General features: G+C 41.7%; 1 protein-coding gene across 3 annotated transcripts; it reads right to left on the reverse strand.

The window, feature by feature from the left end:
- Positions 1-1,599: 1,599 nt before the first annotated feature.
- ampd2b (adenosine monophosphate deaminase 2b) lies at positions 1,600-17,656 on the reverse strand. 3 transcript variants are annotated; one of them, XM_037480489.2, is made up of 19 exons: positions 17,563-17,656; positions 17,240-17,419; positions 8,594-8,718; positions 8,372-8,502; positions 8,218-8,286; positions 8,019-8,121; positions 7,676-7,868; positions 6,793-6,934; positions 6,572-6,661; positions 6,231-6,360; positions 5,927-6,121; positions 5,671-5,802; positions 5,412-5,575; positions 4,978-5,104; positions 4,712-4,875; positions 4,396-4,516; positions 4,014-4,187; positions 3,693-3,803; positions 1,600-3,588 (listed from the first exon to the last, which is right to left on the reverse strand). In XM_037480489.2, the coding sequence occupies exons 2-19, from the start codon at positions 17,337-17,339 to the stop codon at positions 3,373-3,375; spliced, it is 2,487 nt and encodes an 828-aa protein (XP_037336386.1). In that variant the 5' UTR covers positions 17,340-17,419; positions 17,563-17,656; the 3' UTR covers positions 1,600-3,372. The 3 variants fall into 3 exon arrangements, with proteins under 3 accessions (XP_037336386.1, XP_037336387.1, XP_037336388.1); XM_037480490.2 differs by having other exon boundaries at positions 17,240-17,362; positions 17,563-17,655; XM_037480491.2 differs by lacking the exons at positions 17,240-17,419; positions 17,563-17,656 and adding an exon at positions 11,896-11,998.
- Between the last annotated feature and the right edge of the window lie 799 nt (positions 17,657-18,455).

Consider the following 18,455-nt stretch of genomic DNA (forward strand, 5'->3'; position numbering starts at 1 on the left):
ACTATTTCTGTTTTCAATTTGCTTTAACATGTTTGATTGTGTCCTGAGAAACATGTAAAATCATAATAATTCAGTATACAGGGAGGAGCATTTGCCTAATTAGTCCTAGAAATACAAACTCTAATATAATATAACAATGCTTGCCCAATAATGTATGCTTATTTTCAAATGAATAAAAAAAATTATTAAAAATATCCTCTTACTTTTCAGTAGATAAACTGAACTGTAGTCATATTATAAGGTTGATATAAGTGTTTCCCAATCTTTTAACTGCTAACTAATAATGGCTGAAGCTCACCCCTTATTTGTCTAAATGAATTCATCATACTACAAATCTCTTTTGTAACCAGCCGTTTGTAGTGAGTACATTATTTGCTTTCATGGATTTTAACAATGGCAGCAATCTAATGTTAACCTTTAGTTTTTTTTCTCAGACTCAAATGCGATTAAATTATATTCACCAAACAGCAAACATAGTTGAGGGACACACAGTGACTCAATAGCAGCAAGACACACCAAAGATAACACCAGGAGCCAGACTGAATGTAGGAGTTTAAAAAGGGTGTGACTATACTGTATGTTCTAATGAATGTCTCTTTATAGCTTTGGAGCCGTTTGGACTCTTATTTATGTATTAAAGCAACAATGCACACTAATTATCAACAGGTGTACTGTAAGCCAGAGTTAGCCAGAGAGGCTAATTTCCATCTGCTGTCCCCGGCCAGATGTTTTTATTGCACCCGTGTAAGGTTTTAAAACTGAATGAAGAGATCATGTATCGTTTACTGTACTCTGACTCAAACATGAAGTATGTATTTTAAACACCCGGGTGTAAAGGACAGAGTTGTATTATGTGACGTACAACCGAGTGGCATTACTGAAAATGTATTATCTGATGAGAAAAACATGAAATGACGATGCCGGGGATGTAGTCATATGTCATAAGAATATAAAAACTACAATCAAAACTAAAGGTAACTACAAACCCTTATCGCTCCTTCTCGTATCTCCTCCCGTGCACACCCAGGTGAGCCTGTCCCCTCACTGCACACCCAGGTGAGCCCTTCTTCTCTCTAAACTATACCAATACTTTTCTAAGAATTTTTCTGACTGTGACTATTTGATGACATGTTTGACTTTGACATTTCAGTGATGCTGTTAAACAGGCCCTACTATGTTTTTGGTCTACGCAATAATATACTATAACTTCTTATGACATAAAACCCTACTACTTGTTTTTTAAATGCTGAAAATATCCTTCAAATGACCTCTACGAGCATTCTATACTAGAATTTATTTGACTTTTTCTGGCATATTGTACCTGGTACTGTACAACTTTCTATGACAAAAACATGTATACCATTTTATTTATATATTTACATATATAGAATGATACCATGGCTTATTTTGTGCCTTTTTATGATATTATAGAATACATGTTTCATATACTATACTGTTGACTTTATTTCCACATTTAATGCTATAGCCTACTTATACTTTTCAAAAATATTTTTGAAACACTATACCATGACATCCTTTGATCCAACATGCTGCAGCATGTGTACTGACATAATGAGGAAAATACACCTTTATTAGCTACATTGCTTTGACTCCCCGTAAGACACCCCACAGCACAAATACTGCTAACAAAGTACTCAATGTGAACATTTATTTTTCTTTAACACAAATGCAATTAAATACAATTTCAAGAACAGCACATATATTTCTCTTGGAGGGACACTTTGGGCTTTGGAATGGCAACAAGAAACCCCAGAAACAGGACAAAGATTTAAGGCAGGAGTTTGAAACTGGTGTGTCAAGTTTGTCATCTTTCAGTTCTCTAAACAAAAAAAAGTGTTTATTCATGAATTTGGCTTTTTTATGCCAAGAGTGAAAACTGAATGAAAAGATCATGCATGATCATTCACTGTACAATGACTAAAACATGTATATTTAATATATGAACATAAAGAACAGAGTTACTGTTCAGACTGAAACAATAATCAATTAAGAGTTAATATAAGATGCTACAACTAAGTAGCAATACTGCACACAAGAAAGGAGCCATCATGCAAACATCTCAACTACTTAATAGTTGCAAGGAGTGTAAAAAGAACCTCGACAACCAAATGAAACAGAACAGCTATATGTGAACTATGTTGTCATTACGAGTAGTAAGAAAACAAATGACATTTTTTAAAGCTACACCAAAGTTTAGGGCTCAGTTACAATGTGTAAGACATACTTCAAGGGAATAGGGTGCAGCCTTTCATATCTAACTTGCACTAACAGTGCAGATAAAATGTGAAAAAAACCGCTAAGCCAAGACTCACTGCCAGCATAGAGGAGGACGAGCCGTTGCTGCGGAGAACTGAGCTACTGAATTTTTAGAAGAGTCACAGGTTTGTGAGTTGAGAGGGAAATTTAAAAAAGCAACATTAATACAAAAGCAAGGGTCTACTCTCCCGCAAAAGGCATCCTGGTCTTGGAACCACAATCCCTTCAATGTTTTCCATCCCGTTACTCTGATTACAACAAGAGTTTAGGATATTTATTCTAGACAAATGCTTTCTAGCCACAACTGTGACATGCCGATGGTGCTGCTCAACTTCATTGTCCTCTCGTGATGGACTCAAATCAGAACGGACTCAGCAGTGACTCACTATTACCTCCCAAGGAACATCCGGTGCGGGCGATATCTCTTTGAAACCAATCTCTACATAGCTTACACATTGCACCTTTAACAGCTGGTAACCAGCTTTTAGAAACCAACAACAACGCAACGAGGTAAAGTATCTCTCAGAACTTCCCCTCTACTTTCCATATGATGAGTAACATGTTTCAAAGCAGCCTCCACGCTGCCCACTTGTTAAAAACTTAAAAGTAATCATCACCATGATCACTTAAACTTTCAAAATTTGCGGAAATGATAACGAGTGTGACCTCAGTGTCCTCAATGGTGTAACTACAGCCCTGTATTGGACTCTTTAGTGTGAAAAATTGTTCCAGATGATAGTCTCTCAAAGTTTTATTAATGGATTCAATGTTGAATGTCAATATTATTAAATGCTTGTTACAGGAAATACCTGTACAGAAAACTTAATAAAATGTTGTTCCAAACCACAAAAATCACAATGTTTAAAAATCAATTCATCAAGAGACGACGTGAAATTGACATGACAGATTAAAGAGAAAAGAAACTAGAGGAAGTGAAGACCTTGGGTCCTCTCTCGTACTGCCACAGTAGCAACTCTCATAATGGTCTTGTGACTAAAGCACTCATCTTTTATTTCTCAGGTGTGATATGTTAAACCGTCCAAATCCTGATGGGAAAAGAGGGAATGTTGAGAGTGTTTGTGTCGTGGTGACCCTTCACTTCTCTCCGTGCCCAGCTGCCAAACACAGACTTTCCTCTTCCTCGATGGTCTCCAGCTCGTCTGTGCGGATGGCCTGTGTGATTAAATTTATCTCCTCACACAGGGTCTCATACCGGTACGCCACGCGGATGTCAGGAACGTTGGTGCGCCGGATGTCGTTACACTCCTGCCCCTCCTTGGTGTGATTTGGGCCGAGCCAGGAGCACTTCACCTGGTACATAGAAGAGCAAAATTGAATTGACTGCTAAGTAAAAAGCCGCGGAGGTAGCTGTAAAACTGGATCACGTGCTTTGTGCTATAAAATATAAGTGATACCCTTTGAGAGAATCCGCTCATCAGCACGCTGTTTCTGGCCAGCTCACACATGTCGCAGGAGCTCAATTTCCACACCTGAGCAGCAATGCTGTACTCCTCCATCAAGGGCTCCTACACAGATCACAATCTAACCATTACCACAGGGCCACGGAGGAGTTTTACAAACAGCGCCGATATTCATTAAGGTTGTTCTACAGGAAATGTGTCAGGTTCCTGAAATAGATCCAAACCACTCATTTCCCATTTCAGAGAATTAAGGAGAAATACAGAAAACGTAACCAGGTACAAAGCCCGAATGATTGACAGGCTGTGCACACTGACCTTGGTGAAGTGAAACTGCAGCGGGTCGTCCGTGGACAGAGAGACCACGAGGCCTCTGGACAGGTACTCTGGGAGAGGGTTACGATGGTAGCTGAGGAACAGGCTGTTGTTGCTGAGAGGCGACATGGCGATACCTATCTGGGCCAAGTAGTACAGATACTGCAGCACAGGAGCCTGGAGGACCATAAAGGCATAATGTGAGCTGTAATAAACAATCAATGCTCCAGGAGTGGATTAATGCCACGGCCTATATCTTTCATGAGTCTTTAAGGAAGTATTATCGCAACACTATAATGCTCAGCAGAGCAAACAGTTACATTTATAGTTGTAATTTCCACATAGAGTCTTGAAACTGAGCAAAGTCGTGATATTGAAGCCACACCTTTCTGAGCAGCAGCCCATGGGAGATGTTCTCTGACAGCATGAAACCAGACACCAAGTGATGGATCGGACCCGCCTCCCCACAATGAGGACGCAGGACGAGCGTGGGAAAGCCTCGCTGCCTGGACCAAAACATACAAAGACTCAACGAATTAGAGACCGCAGCTTCACGCCCTAGAAACTAATTACTGTTTACAAGCTGGAAAAAATGCAAAGGAAAAGAAAGACAAACTTACACTCTAAAATGTGAAATTATAATAGAATTCTACAACATGAGATTTGAAAATAACAATTCAAATATATGAAAAACAAGGTACCTGCGCAAGTGATTCAGCACGGTCATGTTTGCATACATGTAATAGAGGTAATAGGAGTAGGGCGGGTTGTCCTCCTCTGTCCAGTTGCCTGGCAGCGGACTGTCCAGGTTAAAGATATGTTGCTCTGGTTTGGATTCGTCATCCACACTGTCGAAACCCACAACCTGCGTCAACAAGAGCCAACAAGAGATCCATGAAACCCTTTGAGTTCTGTGTACATGTGAACAGCATCACAACACAACGATTGGTCAGTAGTAACTTCATACGTGCTGCAGGAAGAGGTGAAGCTCTGGATGGCTGCCCGGGTTCACTGTGACCTCAAACAGAGGCATGAAGATATTCTCCAGCATCTCTTGGAAGTTGCACAGTTGTTTCTTCGTGCGGTAGACGTCGCTTTGAGGGAGAAATGCCAATGAAGAAATGACTTGTGTTTCAGAGGAGCTTAGTGACTAATGTCTGTCTGCATCCCTCAAAAGGTTTAATTATTATGGATTATAGTATTCAAGTAAAAGTACACAAGTATAGTGTATATGTGTGTGTGTATGGGATGGGATACTTGGCTTCCAGGTTGGTGTCTTTACAAAAGGTTACAAACGCTCTAATATATCCAGGAGGAGTTAGTTAGAGCATTTTTCTTTTTTACAATTTCTGTTATGTTGCAAATGTGGTGTCATACTTTGATGCACTAGGAGCTACTCACAAGAGTCTGGGCACTTGCACAAGCCAGCGCACATTGGTGGAGTAGACCCGATGCTTTACAGCCCACTCGGCCAGTTTGTCCCACTCGTCCCTGCAGCGTCCGTAAATGGACAACCTGAGCTCCACGTTCTGGTACTTGCTCTCCTCCAGGTCCGCCATCACCTCCTGAAAAGCAGTGACACAATCAATCAGCAGGTGGCGGCAGTGTCTCGTACAGAGCTATCAGTGGTGATGGCGGTTGTTATAGTGGAAGTGAGCACCTTAATAATGTGTCCAAAGTATTTCCCCTCGATGTAGTTATCGGTTTTGATGAAGATCTCTCTCAGGATGGATTCGCCAATCGGGTTGTATTTGGCATTGAACTTGTCAAAGCGATGAAAAGTGTTGCGGTCCTGCCAGAAGAGTTGAAACACAGTAATTCAGCACATCTCTCATTATCTGATGCTGTTGTCCTGAGAAAAAACAAAATGTGACCACGTATTAGCCTTTAGTCCGTCCATCACGGCCGTCACTCACCGCGTGCATGTCCAAGGTGTCCACGCTCAGGTCAAAGGCCGTCAGGTTCATGGTCTCAAACACCTCCATCAGCGTCTGACCCTTTCCTCTTTCTACATGCACAATATCCTTAGGATACTTCTTCATGGCCCTTTTGATAAAACGCAGGAGGTGCTTCTGGTTCATGCAGGATGAGGCGTGAATGTGTGTGTCCACCTGTGAAATAAAATCAATAATTCATTATTTCTGTTCTTTTTTAAAGGAGGATCCTGGTTTTGGGTAAAGAATTTTGATCAAGCTATGTAGAAACAGGTGTCAAGTTCACCTTACGGATATTGTAAAAGTCGCGATGTGGGACCTTCTTCTGGGCTGCCAACTCTTTCATTTCATTGAGCAGAATGTGCATCTGGAACTTGGAGCTGAGGTACTGCAGACGACGGTAGCAGAAGGACTTTCTGTGGCACAGCGAAATATAAACAAGAAAAGATTGGTATTTTCTGAGAGACATTGAAATGGTGGTTCAGAAGATTTAAAAAAAGTGTAAAGGAAGTCAAATGATTAACAATAACAAAACGGTCAAATATCATCACTTAACAAACATCTGTGGCATACACACACACACACGCACGCACACACAGTTGTGTAATCAACCATAAGGAAGCTCACACTGGTCCGTTGATGATGAGCGCCATCATCACGTTCATATCAGCGATATACTCCTGCAGGTCTGGGTAGGGCAGGTCCAGCTCTGTGCTCCTGTTGGCAACATCAAAACTTTAGCAGGAAAGTCTCTGCCGCCAACTTTAACGGTGTGAGTCTCGAAAGCATCCAACCACATCGAGGGCCGCAAGACACGGCATGCCCGTGCTTTGTCACCAATGTCGTACTTTTCCAAAGCGCTCCTCGTTGTGTACACATGCATGACGCCATCCACCATCTTGCAGCCGTAACCCGTATCACGGGGCATGCTGGCGGGGTCGGGGTTCTCATAGGGGTGCTTTCCAGAAGCAGGTGGGTGCCCTGTGGCATCTGAGAGGAAACAGAATGTCAGGCGCTGTGTCGTGGCTCTGAACGGAGGTGCAAGCACATGCAAACAAGGTCTGGTTTTAACAGCCTGCCGGGTGAGGCCGCCCGGTAAGGGGTGTACGACAGATAGGTTGTGAAATCTGTGGGTGGAAGTGGTTATTCCCAAATATGAGTATAGCACATGCCACTGTACGTGACTGGTATTCCTATATTTAACAACCCGTGTGTAGGACGTCAGGGGGTCAAATGGCAGATATGGAAACTCATGTTCATGATTACTTTTTCGTTTGTGTACAATCACCCTAAACTAAGAAATGTTGTATTTATGTACGGTTAGAATAAACTCTTATCTACATAGAGGTTAGGTATATGTTTTACTACAATGAGGGGGGGCATTTTTGTTTTACGCTTCCCACCAGGTTGAGAGACTATTGATTTATCTTTGATATCTATTGCATATTTGTCTTGGATGAGGGATCCTCCTGTCATATTTTTGTGATTTTAAACATTGTTAGTATCTCACAAACACAAAAAGAACATTGATAGACAACAAGGAAAAAGCAAGAAACTCCACAAAGACAAGACATTACACAAATAATTCTCAATGAATCTATCATCCATGTGGTTGGATAATACTTTGACGAATATACTCGTTTGAGCACCAATCTGTGCCTCCTATTTGTTAATTAAGGATGAATGTTTTCTTGTATACAAGGACATCTTTCTGGTGGTGGAGATGCGTACATGCGTTTGAACCTGAGGCCTCTGGGATCTCCTCCTCACAGATGTCAAACTCTGGAGGTCTCTCACTCAGCTCCTGGAGGCAGCGAGCGGTGGTCCTGCAGAAACTCTGCAGCGACAGACCCATGTACTTTTGTCTGATGAACAGAGCCTTCACCACACACTTGGCTGCATCCAACAAATCTGTAAAGGGAACCTTAAGAGAAGAACAATAGAATGAAAAGGAATTAAGAAAAGAAAAAAGTGTTATTTTCAGAGTTACTTAATTGTGAAACACCACAAAGTGCGTCTATCATGAAACACTCTTCTTTCCAATTCTCCCTCCATTACTGGTACTCTCACATACCCCACATTTCTCCTCTCCTGAAATAGCAACTCGCTGGTACTCTTTCTCTGGAACCGGTTCTCTCTCCTGCAGGTCAGGAGACTGGCTCTGCTCCTTCATGTATCTGATAATAAATCAAACAAAATAATGAACACTATTTTCAAATCTGGTACCTTATCATATACACCACGGTATATTTTTGGCAGGATAAAGCACTCACTCGAGATCAGTGGCGCTGTCAGTCTTCATGAACTCCTGTTTGGCTCTCAGGAGGATGTCGGGTTCAAACCTTGGGAACAGGGAGCCTCATCATTGTTAGCTTCTGGTTGCAAACACAGATGCAAACGCTGGTGCATCTCTTTTTTTTCACTCACTTCACATCCTGGCTGATCTGTCGCTCAAGTCTCTGGCGTCTCTCCTCCAGCTGTTCAATGGGGCTGTCCTCTGGAAATTCATAAGGGGCGCTTCGCATCTCACTCTCAGCGAGGGTGCGTGAGAACAGCTCCTTCACGCAGGCCCACATACGGTAAACAACATTATGAACGTCTGAACTTCTAACCACAGTGTCTTTTAAAGTAAGTCAATAGAGTGCCAACCTCCGCAATCTCCTTGTACTTCCCGTCCATGGATGTACGCAGGTCAATGGATTGTTTCAAGGCCACCGGGATCCCAGGCAGGGAATGCTGGGAAGTGAGGAGGTGGCGCGCACCACGGAGATCAGCTGCAGATGAAGAGGAGGGGGAAGAACGAGACATTTAGGCCTCGCCATCTTCTAATCATAGTGAGACGTGTAATGTCCGATTTCAGTCGCTCTATCGAGACAAACTCATTTCAGGTTGAAAGGTCATTAATCAGTTTGGCTCAAAACAGCTGCGTCTTATTAACTTTCAATGAGATTATCAGCCCAGATAAAAATAGCAATCATCAAAAGTGGGTTCGACATGAAAATGAATCATCTAAACGAGGTTAATCAGTTTAATGAAAGAACTCTGTCATTTGTCATTCCTTCAACATATAATTCACAGTGACCAGAACAGTGTGCAGAGAATTGTCGCTCCTCCCTCAGTGGACCGTTACACAACAGAGGACATCTGAGGTCAGCGCATCAAGACACAATGGACCCTTCAGGAGGAGAGTCAGCTTATGCACCAGGTGATATCCTCCATTGTCGAAATGGCTTATAGATAACGTTTTAGACAAACCCATTAGTTTATGGGATGGAAAGAAAAACAAAAAGATGGATGCTTAGAAAGGAGCGTTGAGGAAAACAAAGATTTGTCTTTAAGATACATTTAGCAAGGACAGACAATCCCTTCACGGGTTCACTGTTTTCCCTCTGGGTGAATATTTAGCCGCCTGTCTGCCATGTTATTAATCTTTCCCTTGAAACTACGCACCCTCCACTGAAAAATGCATCATCCTGTTAAATATTTCATCCCATGTGAGTCATTGATCCTGCTGTCTGTCTGCAGTGATCGACCATGCACAGAAGAAGGTCAGAGAGGGCACACTGAAGGATACGTGCGGCCTCTGCTGAGCCTGATTCATTCAAACCCAGCACGTCTGTTAAATGTAAACAGGAGAATCCTAAAGGGGCCAATCAACAGGGCTGATTAGGAATCAAATAAAAGCTACATTTCAGTAGTCGTAAGTAACAGTTCTCCTCGTTGTTTATCACCTTCTGCTCAACGCTGTTCAATCAACACATTCCACAACGCGCTGCTGTTTCGTCATGAAAACATCAAGAAACACAGAAGCATTTCGGACTAAAATACCTCAGATAACACAAACCTCCCCATTGTGTATACATTTCTTAAATACAATAAGCAGGAAATTGAATTTGAGAGATGATACGGAAAGTATTAGAGGACACTTAATCGAAAGTGCACATATTGCCAAACAAATAATTAATTGGGGTGTCAATTTAAATATATACAGACAATGGATATCACATTGAGACCTGAAACCATTCAGTTAGCGTTGAAGTCATTTTGAAAACCCCACACATTCCCTGGTTGCAGACACTGAATTGTGAGGATGTTTTGCTTTATTTCTTCATCTTATTTATGGGTTTTAGACTTCTGGGGAGAACAAACAAGATATCCTAAAAACGAACAAAAGAACATAACAATTGTAAATAATCGACAGTTTAACTGAATAACAATCAGAAGACATGCAGTGTCAAACTGTCCTCCAGTCTCAGTCACCACGTCCAGCCACGGATGGATGCAGCGGGAGGAGAGCGCCTGTCTGTGTAATGACCAACCAAGATGTTATCTGTGCTGTCCGTTTGGTGCACATCAGTTCCTGCTGATAACAGTGGACGGCGGCGTGGAGGGCAGCAGCCAACCGGCGGCAAAGACATCTATACAAGGCCGCAGCAAAGCCTAGCCCAGCCAAGCCTGCTGGGCCTGCAGCTAATCCCCTAATGGCTGCTATATTTGGAGCATGTGGGGTTACATAACAACTCATCCCGCCACGGTTTAACAACAAACCACGGAAAGTGAAACCCGCCATGGTTCACTTTAACAAATAGCACACACACTAGTTGTATGAGGCTTTTATTTATCTAGCAGGAAGAAAACTGCGATGGCCAACCTGAGTAAAACATAAACAAAGCAGGACGGAAGGGTCATTTTTATGTTTTTAATCAGATTGGATACCTTTTAAACTATGGAGAAGCTAGTGATGTTGAACCACCTCCATTTTAGTGCACATATATTAGATTCCTACTTTTAAAAATAAAGTTACTTTGAAGAATGTACCTTTTATTTTCCACAAACCCCCTTCTTTGATGTGCAAAAAGAAGGCAAAAATCTAAAATGAACTATCCACAAACCTTCTATACTTTGAATTAAATTCAGAAACTATCTAGAAACAAGATGACAAATCTCACTTGGCATTAGAAGCCCACTGTCAGTATTTGAGAGTTTTTGACACCATGTAGTTTGAACACAAAAAACAATTGACTTTGTTGTAGCGTCAACTTTAAGAGCCGGAATATGAAATCACAGCAGTTTAAAAAATAGGGCAGACACAAAATGTAACATAATAACTTATATCTCCAGCCGCTAAATATCACATAGCGCGTCAATGTTATGGGATGAGCACATGTTTTAGGATTAGCACATGCACGGAAGGCAGGACGGAGCAGGGTTTAACGGCTCTTCTCTGCTCCTCTAAAGGATGCTTACTCCTCCAGCATCTCTCGATGGCCCTGCATCAAGCTGCTGACGTCTCTCCAGACGTGCCATCAAAATCTTTTGTTTAGTCTCTGCGGCGGATGGCTGAGGTTAGCGGTCTAGGAAAAACCTTGTGCCCGCGTTTATTTTACTACTGTCGGATTTCTCATTTGAAGGATACAGGGAAGGAATTAAAACAACTTGAAGGCAGGATCTCAATTAGTCCTGAAAACAAACCTCTTGATCAGATCCCACAGCCGGAGCTGTAGTCAGGAACAGTTATTGATTTAGTCGGCCTCCATGTGCGCAGTTTTAGTTGCCACCAATCAATAGACTAGACACTATAGACAGCCCTGCTCAGCGCTATTACACCAAGCCGCCAAGGAGCAGGCAGAGGAGTGAGGTAGTGAGTATGAAAGGGAAAAAGGGGGAGAGTTAGTTAGTTATTTGTGCTTTTGCACGGGACGAGGTTAGTGGAGTGTCCCTGTCTCAACCTGCCTCAGGATTAATTAACCAGTGGCTATCAGGGCCAAGGAAGGAGGGACAGATGGAGAGATGGAGCATGTTAAACAACAGAGGGAAGGAGGGAGGTGGATATCAAGAAAGAACCACTTTAAACAGACTGCCTAAAAAACACACACGCTCTCGCACATCAACATGCCCTCATAGAGTCTAAGAGTCATCTCCTCTTTTTCCTTAGTCCCGATCATACATACAAAAAGCTGGTCCAGCAGATCCATGAACTCATCCCAGTGGGTGACCCCTCTCTGCTCTGTCTGCCTCCCGGTTCAGGCCAGCTGTCGCTGCACTCGCTTCCTCTGGAGCTGATCCTCCTCATTTAAATGCCTCTGACACAAATCTGGAATGTACCACTGGAGGGAGAGGGAGGGAGTGTGTGGGGGGGGGGGGATGGAGGATGGAGTTCCTGCTGCCATGAGTTTCCTCAACAACACCCCCACTCTCCTCTCCTTTCTCCCCGCTGAGGGGACCACGTGTTGGGGATGTGTGGATCAAAAGGGGCTGCCTCGGCGGTGAGGTTTGAGCCGTCACAGCCAGCTGCATGAAGCTGCAGTCTGAAGGAGATGACCGTTAATAAGCGAGACCTGGCCTGCATGTCCTCTCACATGAATGAAATTAAAGGGCCAGCATGTTTTCCCGCATTGTGGTTGTAGCAGTCATTTCAGGGGCATTCCCATGATATGAACACAGAATTGTGTGTATGCTGAAAGAGCACATTCAGGATTCTTTAAACTGATGGAAATTTCATAACAAACAGTGATAGAGGTTTGTGGCTGCAGTGTGCAAGTTCCTCTGAGGTCATGTCTCTTATGTCATATCTCTCTCCTTTTATTATACTTCTACACGCATTTTTATAAAAAATGTAATGAACATTTTTTTAAGAGTTTCTTAAAAATTGTTACAAAGACACATCTATAATTATTACATCTGTTATAAACGCAGACTTGATCCAGTTACCTTGGAACCAAAGAGTATGAGACTCAATCAACCCCAGTTTGTATCAAATGTTTGCGCTGCCATCTTATCTTGTCTTGCCCAATACTGTCAGAACTCGTCTTTACTCAGTCGAAGTCTCGACCCAAACACAGAATCCTGTTTAAACATTTATTCTGTTTTTTTTACACTTTCTACAAAGATGGGCCAGCGTCTAGGGATTTGTTATTGTCTGTGTCACAAATATCCTTTCTAAAACCACAATCATTTTGGGTTTGTGTAGTTTTTAGCAAAAGTTATTTAAACAGAAATGGCAGTGAATTTGTTGGGGACTATTTCCAGCGTGCCTGTGAGTATTGTATAAACAGCAGCATGACTGTGTGGGACTGTGGTTCCCATGTTTACCATGTGTTTTTCAAATGTGTTTTTAATCGTTTTTGGAAAGCAACTGAGGCCTTTGAGACAGAAGATGTAGCTCTATTAGGTTGTGGAAAGATGACATAGATATATGGACTTTTTTATCCAAAATACATTCAGAACGTCATAAACTGGTTATACTTTAGTTTAAAACCTAGTTTGAAAGTGGACAAAAAGAAACAGTGCTACATGAAGCCAGGTGCAATCCAACTTCAGGCCAATCACTGCGGACCTTCTAAAGATTCAATTATCGTGTTTCTTTTCAAGGCACTTGAAGCCAAAATAGATTTTACAAGGTCCAATCAAACAGATGAAGCCTCAAGAGGAGCACATTGCTGTTCATTGATTCATCAGGAAAGCTCCAAATCTTCAGACCAGGCTCTCTCTAGTGGTCAGATACGGCATCACACACACACACACACAGCTAAAGAGATTTCTGGTTTTGCAGCTGGTCTAGATGGAGCAAATGTTAACCACTTCATATGATATTGAGCTTTTTCTGCCGCCAGCGAGGAATCACACTTTTCTAAAGACATTTCTTAAATGAAGAGGTGCACTGCACATTGATTGCAACCCTGCACATTGTGCAATGAATATTTGGACCAACAGACCAAAGGCTAAACACATAATTGTCACACAAGAGAGTAAATGAGAAAATCTTCAGACTGATGTTTGTTATTTTAGTTAGAAATATTAGTAAAAGGAGTAGTTGATCAAAGTCAACTGTTGATTCATTTGATGTAAGTTGATTTATTAATTAATCAACTGATCTTTAAAGCTGTAAGAGAATGATCTGACAAGAGGCAACTAAATATGGCTTTGAGATTAATGTTTAAAAAGTTTCCCTTTGAGATACAGTGAAATATCAATTATAAGTGTCACCACATGTAAATATTTCTAGTACTTAAATATATGTTTATTGAATTAAAAGAGGCAACATACCAAACTCTTCAACATTTCCGCCACTCAGTAATGTATTTTCATGTTATATTGTGTAAACAGCAGCATGCAGCGTACCTTCCAAACAAGATTGTGTCTCTCCACGGGTCGATGTGTTGCAAACCACAACCAGCACCAGATAGTAACTCTATATCTAAAGCACCAGACCATTGAGTATGAACAACAATACAACAAAAGGGTGATCCCACCCACAGCGCAAAAGTCCACGAGACCCCTTACAGGCCAGATGTTGGTTGATCTAAGCCTCAAACCACTGAACAACAGGAGGCGGTGGTTCATTAGAGGTTATCGGATGAAGGTGTGTTGGGGAGTCCCAAGGCTCGGTCAATCATTATTTGTGCAGATTGCGTTACTGATGGAGTGACAAGGCTTAACCTTTAACTTACAGGGTATCTCTGCTGTAATGACTGTATTTGTTCATGACACAGACCCTGACGTGTGTGGACACCGAAAGACAAAGAGGGACACGACCAATGGAGGAGTGAACAGGATGAGGTCGAGGTACAATGTGTTCAAAGGTCCATCATCATCGTGTACTGTTAACGTGATCCTTCTGAACAACGGCCGTGTTCAGTAAATCAGAGTTTTTTGTGTTTAATGTATTTGTAGTATTGCTTTTCAGCAGAAGTGGAAAGTAGTTCTGCAGTTTTATTAAGCACTGCACTTTTTGCCCCACAACAGTTTTCTGACAGCCATCATTAGGATACTTGTCACTTTACAGGTTACAATTTTCCCCAGAAAAACATCTGATTAGTTTGTAAAATAGGATTGGTATAAGTTTAACTAGTCAACAGAACATCAAGCTACAATATTGAAAATGATCAATAATGATCAATAATGAGTAATAATGATCAACTCATGATGCTATATAACATTGGCAGGAGCCCTTATGTTGCATAATGAGTACTTTTGTTGCTATAGATCCATCTGTTATTACACCTTTTAAATACATATTATATAATACAGCTAATGATGATTATAACACCAAAAGAGTGGTTTTGCCTTTGCTGAATGTAGTCATTTCACTTAGTGTACAAAGCCCTCATTAGTAAGAACATACATTGCAATGTTCTTGTTCTTGTTGCAGATTTAAGTTGTTCAACAAGTGTTAAACCGCATGAGGCACAGAAGAGGCGGACTGGTGAGTGGGTGGCGCTCTAATCTCAGAGCTACCTTTTCACAGCCAGTGAAGTGATTCACACACTGCTAAGTGTCTAAATATGTACAGCCCCAAACTACACTTTGCCTCAGCCCTTCACACAATTACCGCTAAAGAGAGCAAAGGGCCGTTTGGCAGACAACAGTATGTGTTGGGCAGGTCTGTCATCCTCAAAGAAAGGTTGGATGTGAGTGATTCATATTGATCTGATGCTGATTAGATGAACAAACCACTCCGCTCGCTCAGTGCGCTCTTCCTCTGCCAATCGGCTTGTTGCTCCCTCACAGAGAGCTAAAAACTCAACAAAATCACGACTCTTTGCTGTCCTGGCTCCTAAATGGTGGACTGAGCTCCCCGATGACATCAGGACAGCAGAAGGTCCGTTCATCTTCTGACGCAAGCTAAAAACACACCTCAACCGAATAAACTATTTTATATATTGTGTATATACTATGAAAACTGTAGTTATTAAACCACTCCTAACAATGACAAATTGTATATATCTATATATACATACATATACATATATATAAAATATCAAACTTCCCCTTTTTAAGTAAAATAATAGAAAAGCGTGTTTTCCACAGCCAAACGACGTCTTGGCTTTAAATAACTGTTTGAATGTCTGTTTGAGGCTTTTGACTGCACCACAGAACGGAAGCTGCTCTTATTAACAACATCCACTTAAACACAGACAGTGTCAGAACTACAGTCCTGTTACTGTCTCAGTGCTGCGTTCCACACGGGTTTCGAATTTTATTTCATTTTGCCTGGTGTTGTGATGGTTTTAATGTTTTTTGTGTGAAGCACTTAGGAATTGCCTTGTTGTGGAAATGTGCTATAGCAGATTGATTTGGCTTGCCTATGCCTTGGCTAGCTAGCACTTAATATAGTGTGTCTGTCTTTGTTCATTACTGTTGTTGTTGTTGTTTTACACTGCTTTGGACAAAAGCAATAGCTACATGAAATGTAACGTGTATACCACTCGGCTATTCTGATTGATTGGCCAGATAGATTGGCTAAAAAGTTCACTTATATTTCCAGCTGTTGTATTTATTGTCAGCGCTAAAAATCCAATTTTGATTTAATTTTTAACAATGCAATTGTCACAGCATGTCACTGTCCATCGTACATGTGACCTGGGATATTTACAGCTACAACACATTTTAAGCCACAATTGTATGTTATGTAATAAAAATAAAGTGCCATCAACTAATATTATGAGAAATTAGTACAGCAATGTTTTCTAATAATGCATGATGTTGAAGTGAGTGACCTTTTGGATTATGAAACGACACGGAGTGAACAAAAGAGGGGTAACGGCTGTCGTTTTGCCATGTGGTCATTCTACACTCTTTGTAGTTTGGATGAAAGGTTGACCGGTCGTGTGCATACATCAGAGTGGAGCCTAATCCTCTCATTCAGCGGGGATCAAGTCCTGAGGTAGCAACCTACATATTCAATCTAGGCCACATACTACCATCCGGCTACATTTTGTGTCTGTCCAACATATTAATAACAACAAACTCTATTTTCAGGAATATTTTCTCACAAGGCAACCGGTTTTGAAAGGACGTCACATGTCAAAAGGTTCCCCAAACCATGACGGACCTTTTAATTATTTAAGTTAAAACATGACGACTGATAAAATGAGTTTGCCCCTCGCAACAACGGGTTAACATTTAAGCCACATTTGAGCCTACGCTAAATGAACCCTGGGCTGACAGTAGAGAACACGTGGAGCATATAAATATAAACCTTCTGTCCCTTAAAAGAACAACAAGCCTAGTGCTGAACAGAAAAGCTGCAAGCCAGCACGCTGAGAAACTGCAGGGTATGAATGTCAAACCCCCCCTTAGAGAGGATCCGTAATCAACAGGTCTGCATTCCCCCAAACTACTAACAACAAGTATTCCACCATGATTTCCTGTGATGAGTTGATCATCTTTTCTGACTTCAAAAGGTCAGAGATCCTTATGCACAGTACAGAGCCACAGCACCCCAGGCTCATTTAATGTCAGATTCCTCATCTGTTACTTCTTCTTCTCCATCCCCATGCAACCCCCACTCACCTGTGCTGGCTGCATACTGCAAGCTGCCCCGCTTCCTAAAGGGGGAGAGGGGCTTGTTTTTAGCCCCGGTGGCAGTCCCCGGGGGCAGGTTGGAGGACATGGTCTCAGATTGTGTGGTTCAGCCTGGCAGTGATGGGAAAAGGTGAAATGAGCGAGTCAGAGCTGTGGAGAAAGCGAGCGCTGAGGAGGAGAAAAGAGAGGAAAAGCGATGAGATGCAGCACAGACGCCGGACGCTTGAGGGGGTTTGATTGCAGTCAGCGTAAGTGTGTGTATTTAAATGTGTGTAGCAGAGTGTGTCTGTGTGTGTGTGTGTGCTACGTGCCTGTGAGGAATTCCTGACTGGTTGGTCCAGCGTGGAGCTGCAGTGCATCTCTCTGCAGCGAATCAGACTAACACTGCCTGGGCTGCAGCTGATGGAGGCTGAGGGGCGGGAGGGAGGGGCTCGACTTCACCCCTGCAACGCATGAACACACTGACACACGCACACATACATACACAGGGTACAAAACGCACACGGCAGCCTGCGGTTCTGCTGTTGCTATGACAACAAGAAATCAGGAGCAAAGCAATGGGGAGAAAAGTTATGTCCACAGAATAATGAATAGAAAGATAAAAGGTGGCAAAGGAATGTAAAAATGTTTGCGAGCCACGGATCTTATAAAACTAATATTAATCATAATTTTTCAAATGTTATTAGCTTATGCCAAACTAGCTGGATTCTAAATTGAAATAGAAAGTAAGGTACATAATCACTGGATTAAAAAACGTGGCAGAAAATCTTAGATGCATTGTCTTTCATTCATTCCCAGTGACGTTGATGATACTCTGACTTTTTATTTAGCTCCAACATTAGGTGAAAACGTAGATAATGCTTTCATTTAAGACCAAAGAAATGCTCAACTAAGGACATTCTCATGATCCTATGCTGTACTGTATCAGCTCGAGCTTAAAGTATTCCTGTCCATGGAAAGCCATGTCAATTGTAAAGCATTATTATATAAGAGATGGAATAAAATCTAGGATCCAGCTCACCAACACAAAACTGCCATAATCCTCCCTCCACCGTAGACTCTTAAAATGTCTTAACTGATAAAAACTATAAATTTGGATGAGGAAAATGTGACATTCTCAGGGATGTAGCAAACACAACTTCAATTGATTTGATGTATAACTGAATTATAAACATCATCTTTGTATTATTAACAAAGTCTTTAT

Source organism: Pungitius pungitius, chromosome 1, assembly GCF_949316345.1.
Source record: "Pungitius pungitius chromosome 1, fPunPun2.1, whole genome shotgun sequence".
NCBI classification, from domain to species: Eukaryota; Metazoa; Chordata; class Actinopteri; order Perciformes; family Gasterosteidae; genus Pungitius; species Pungitius pungitius.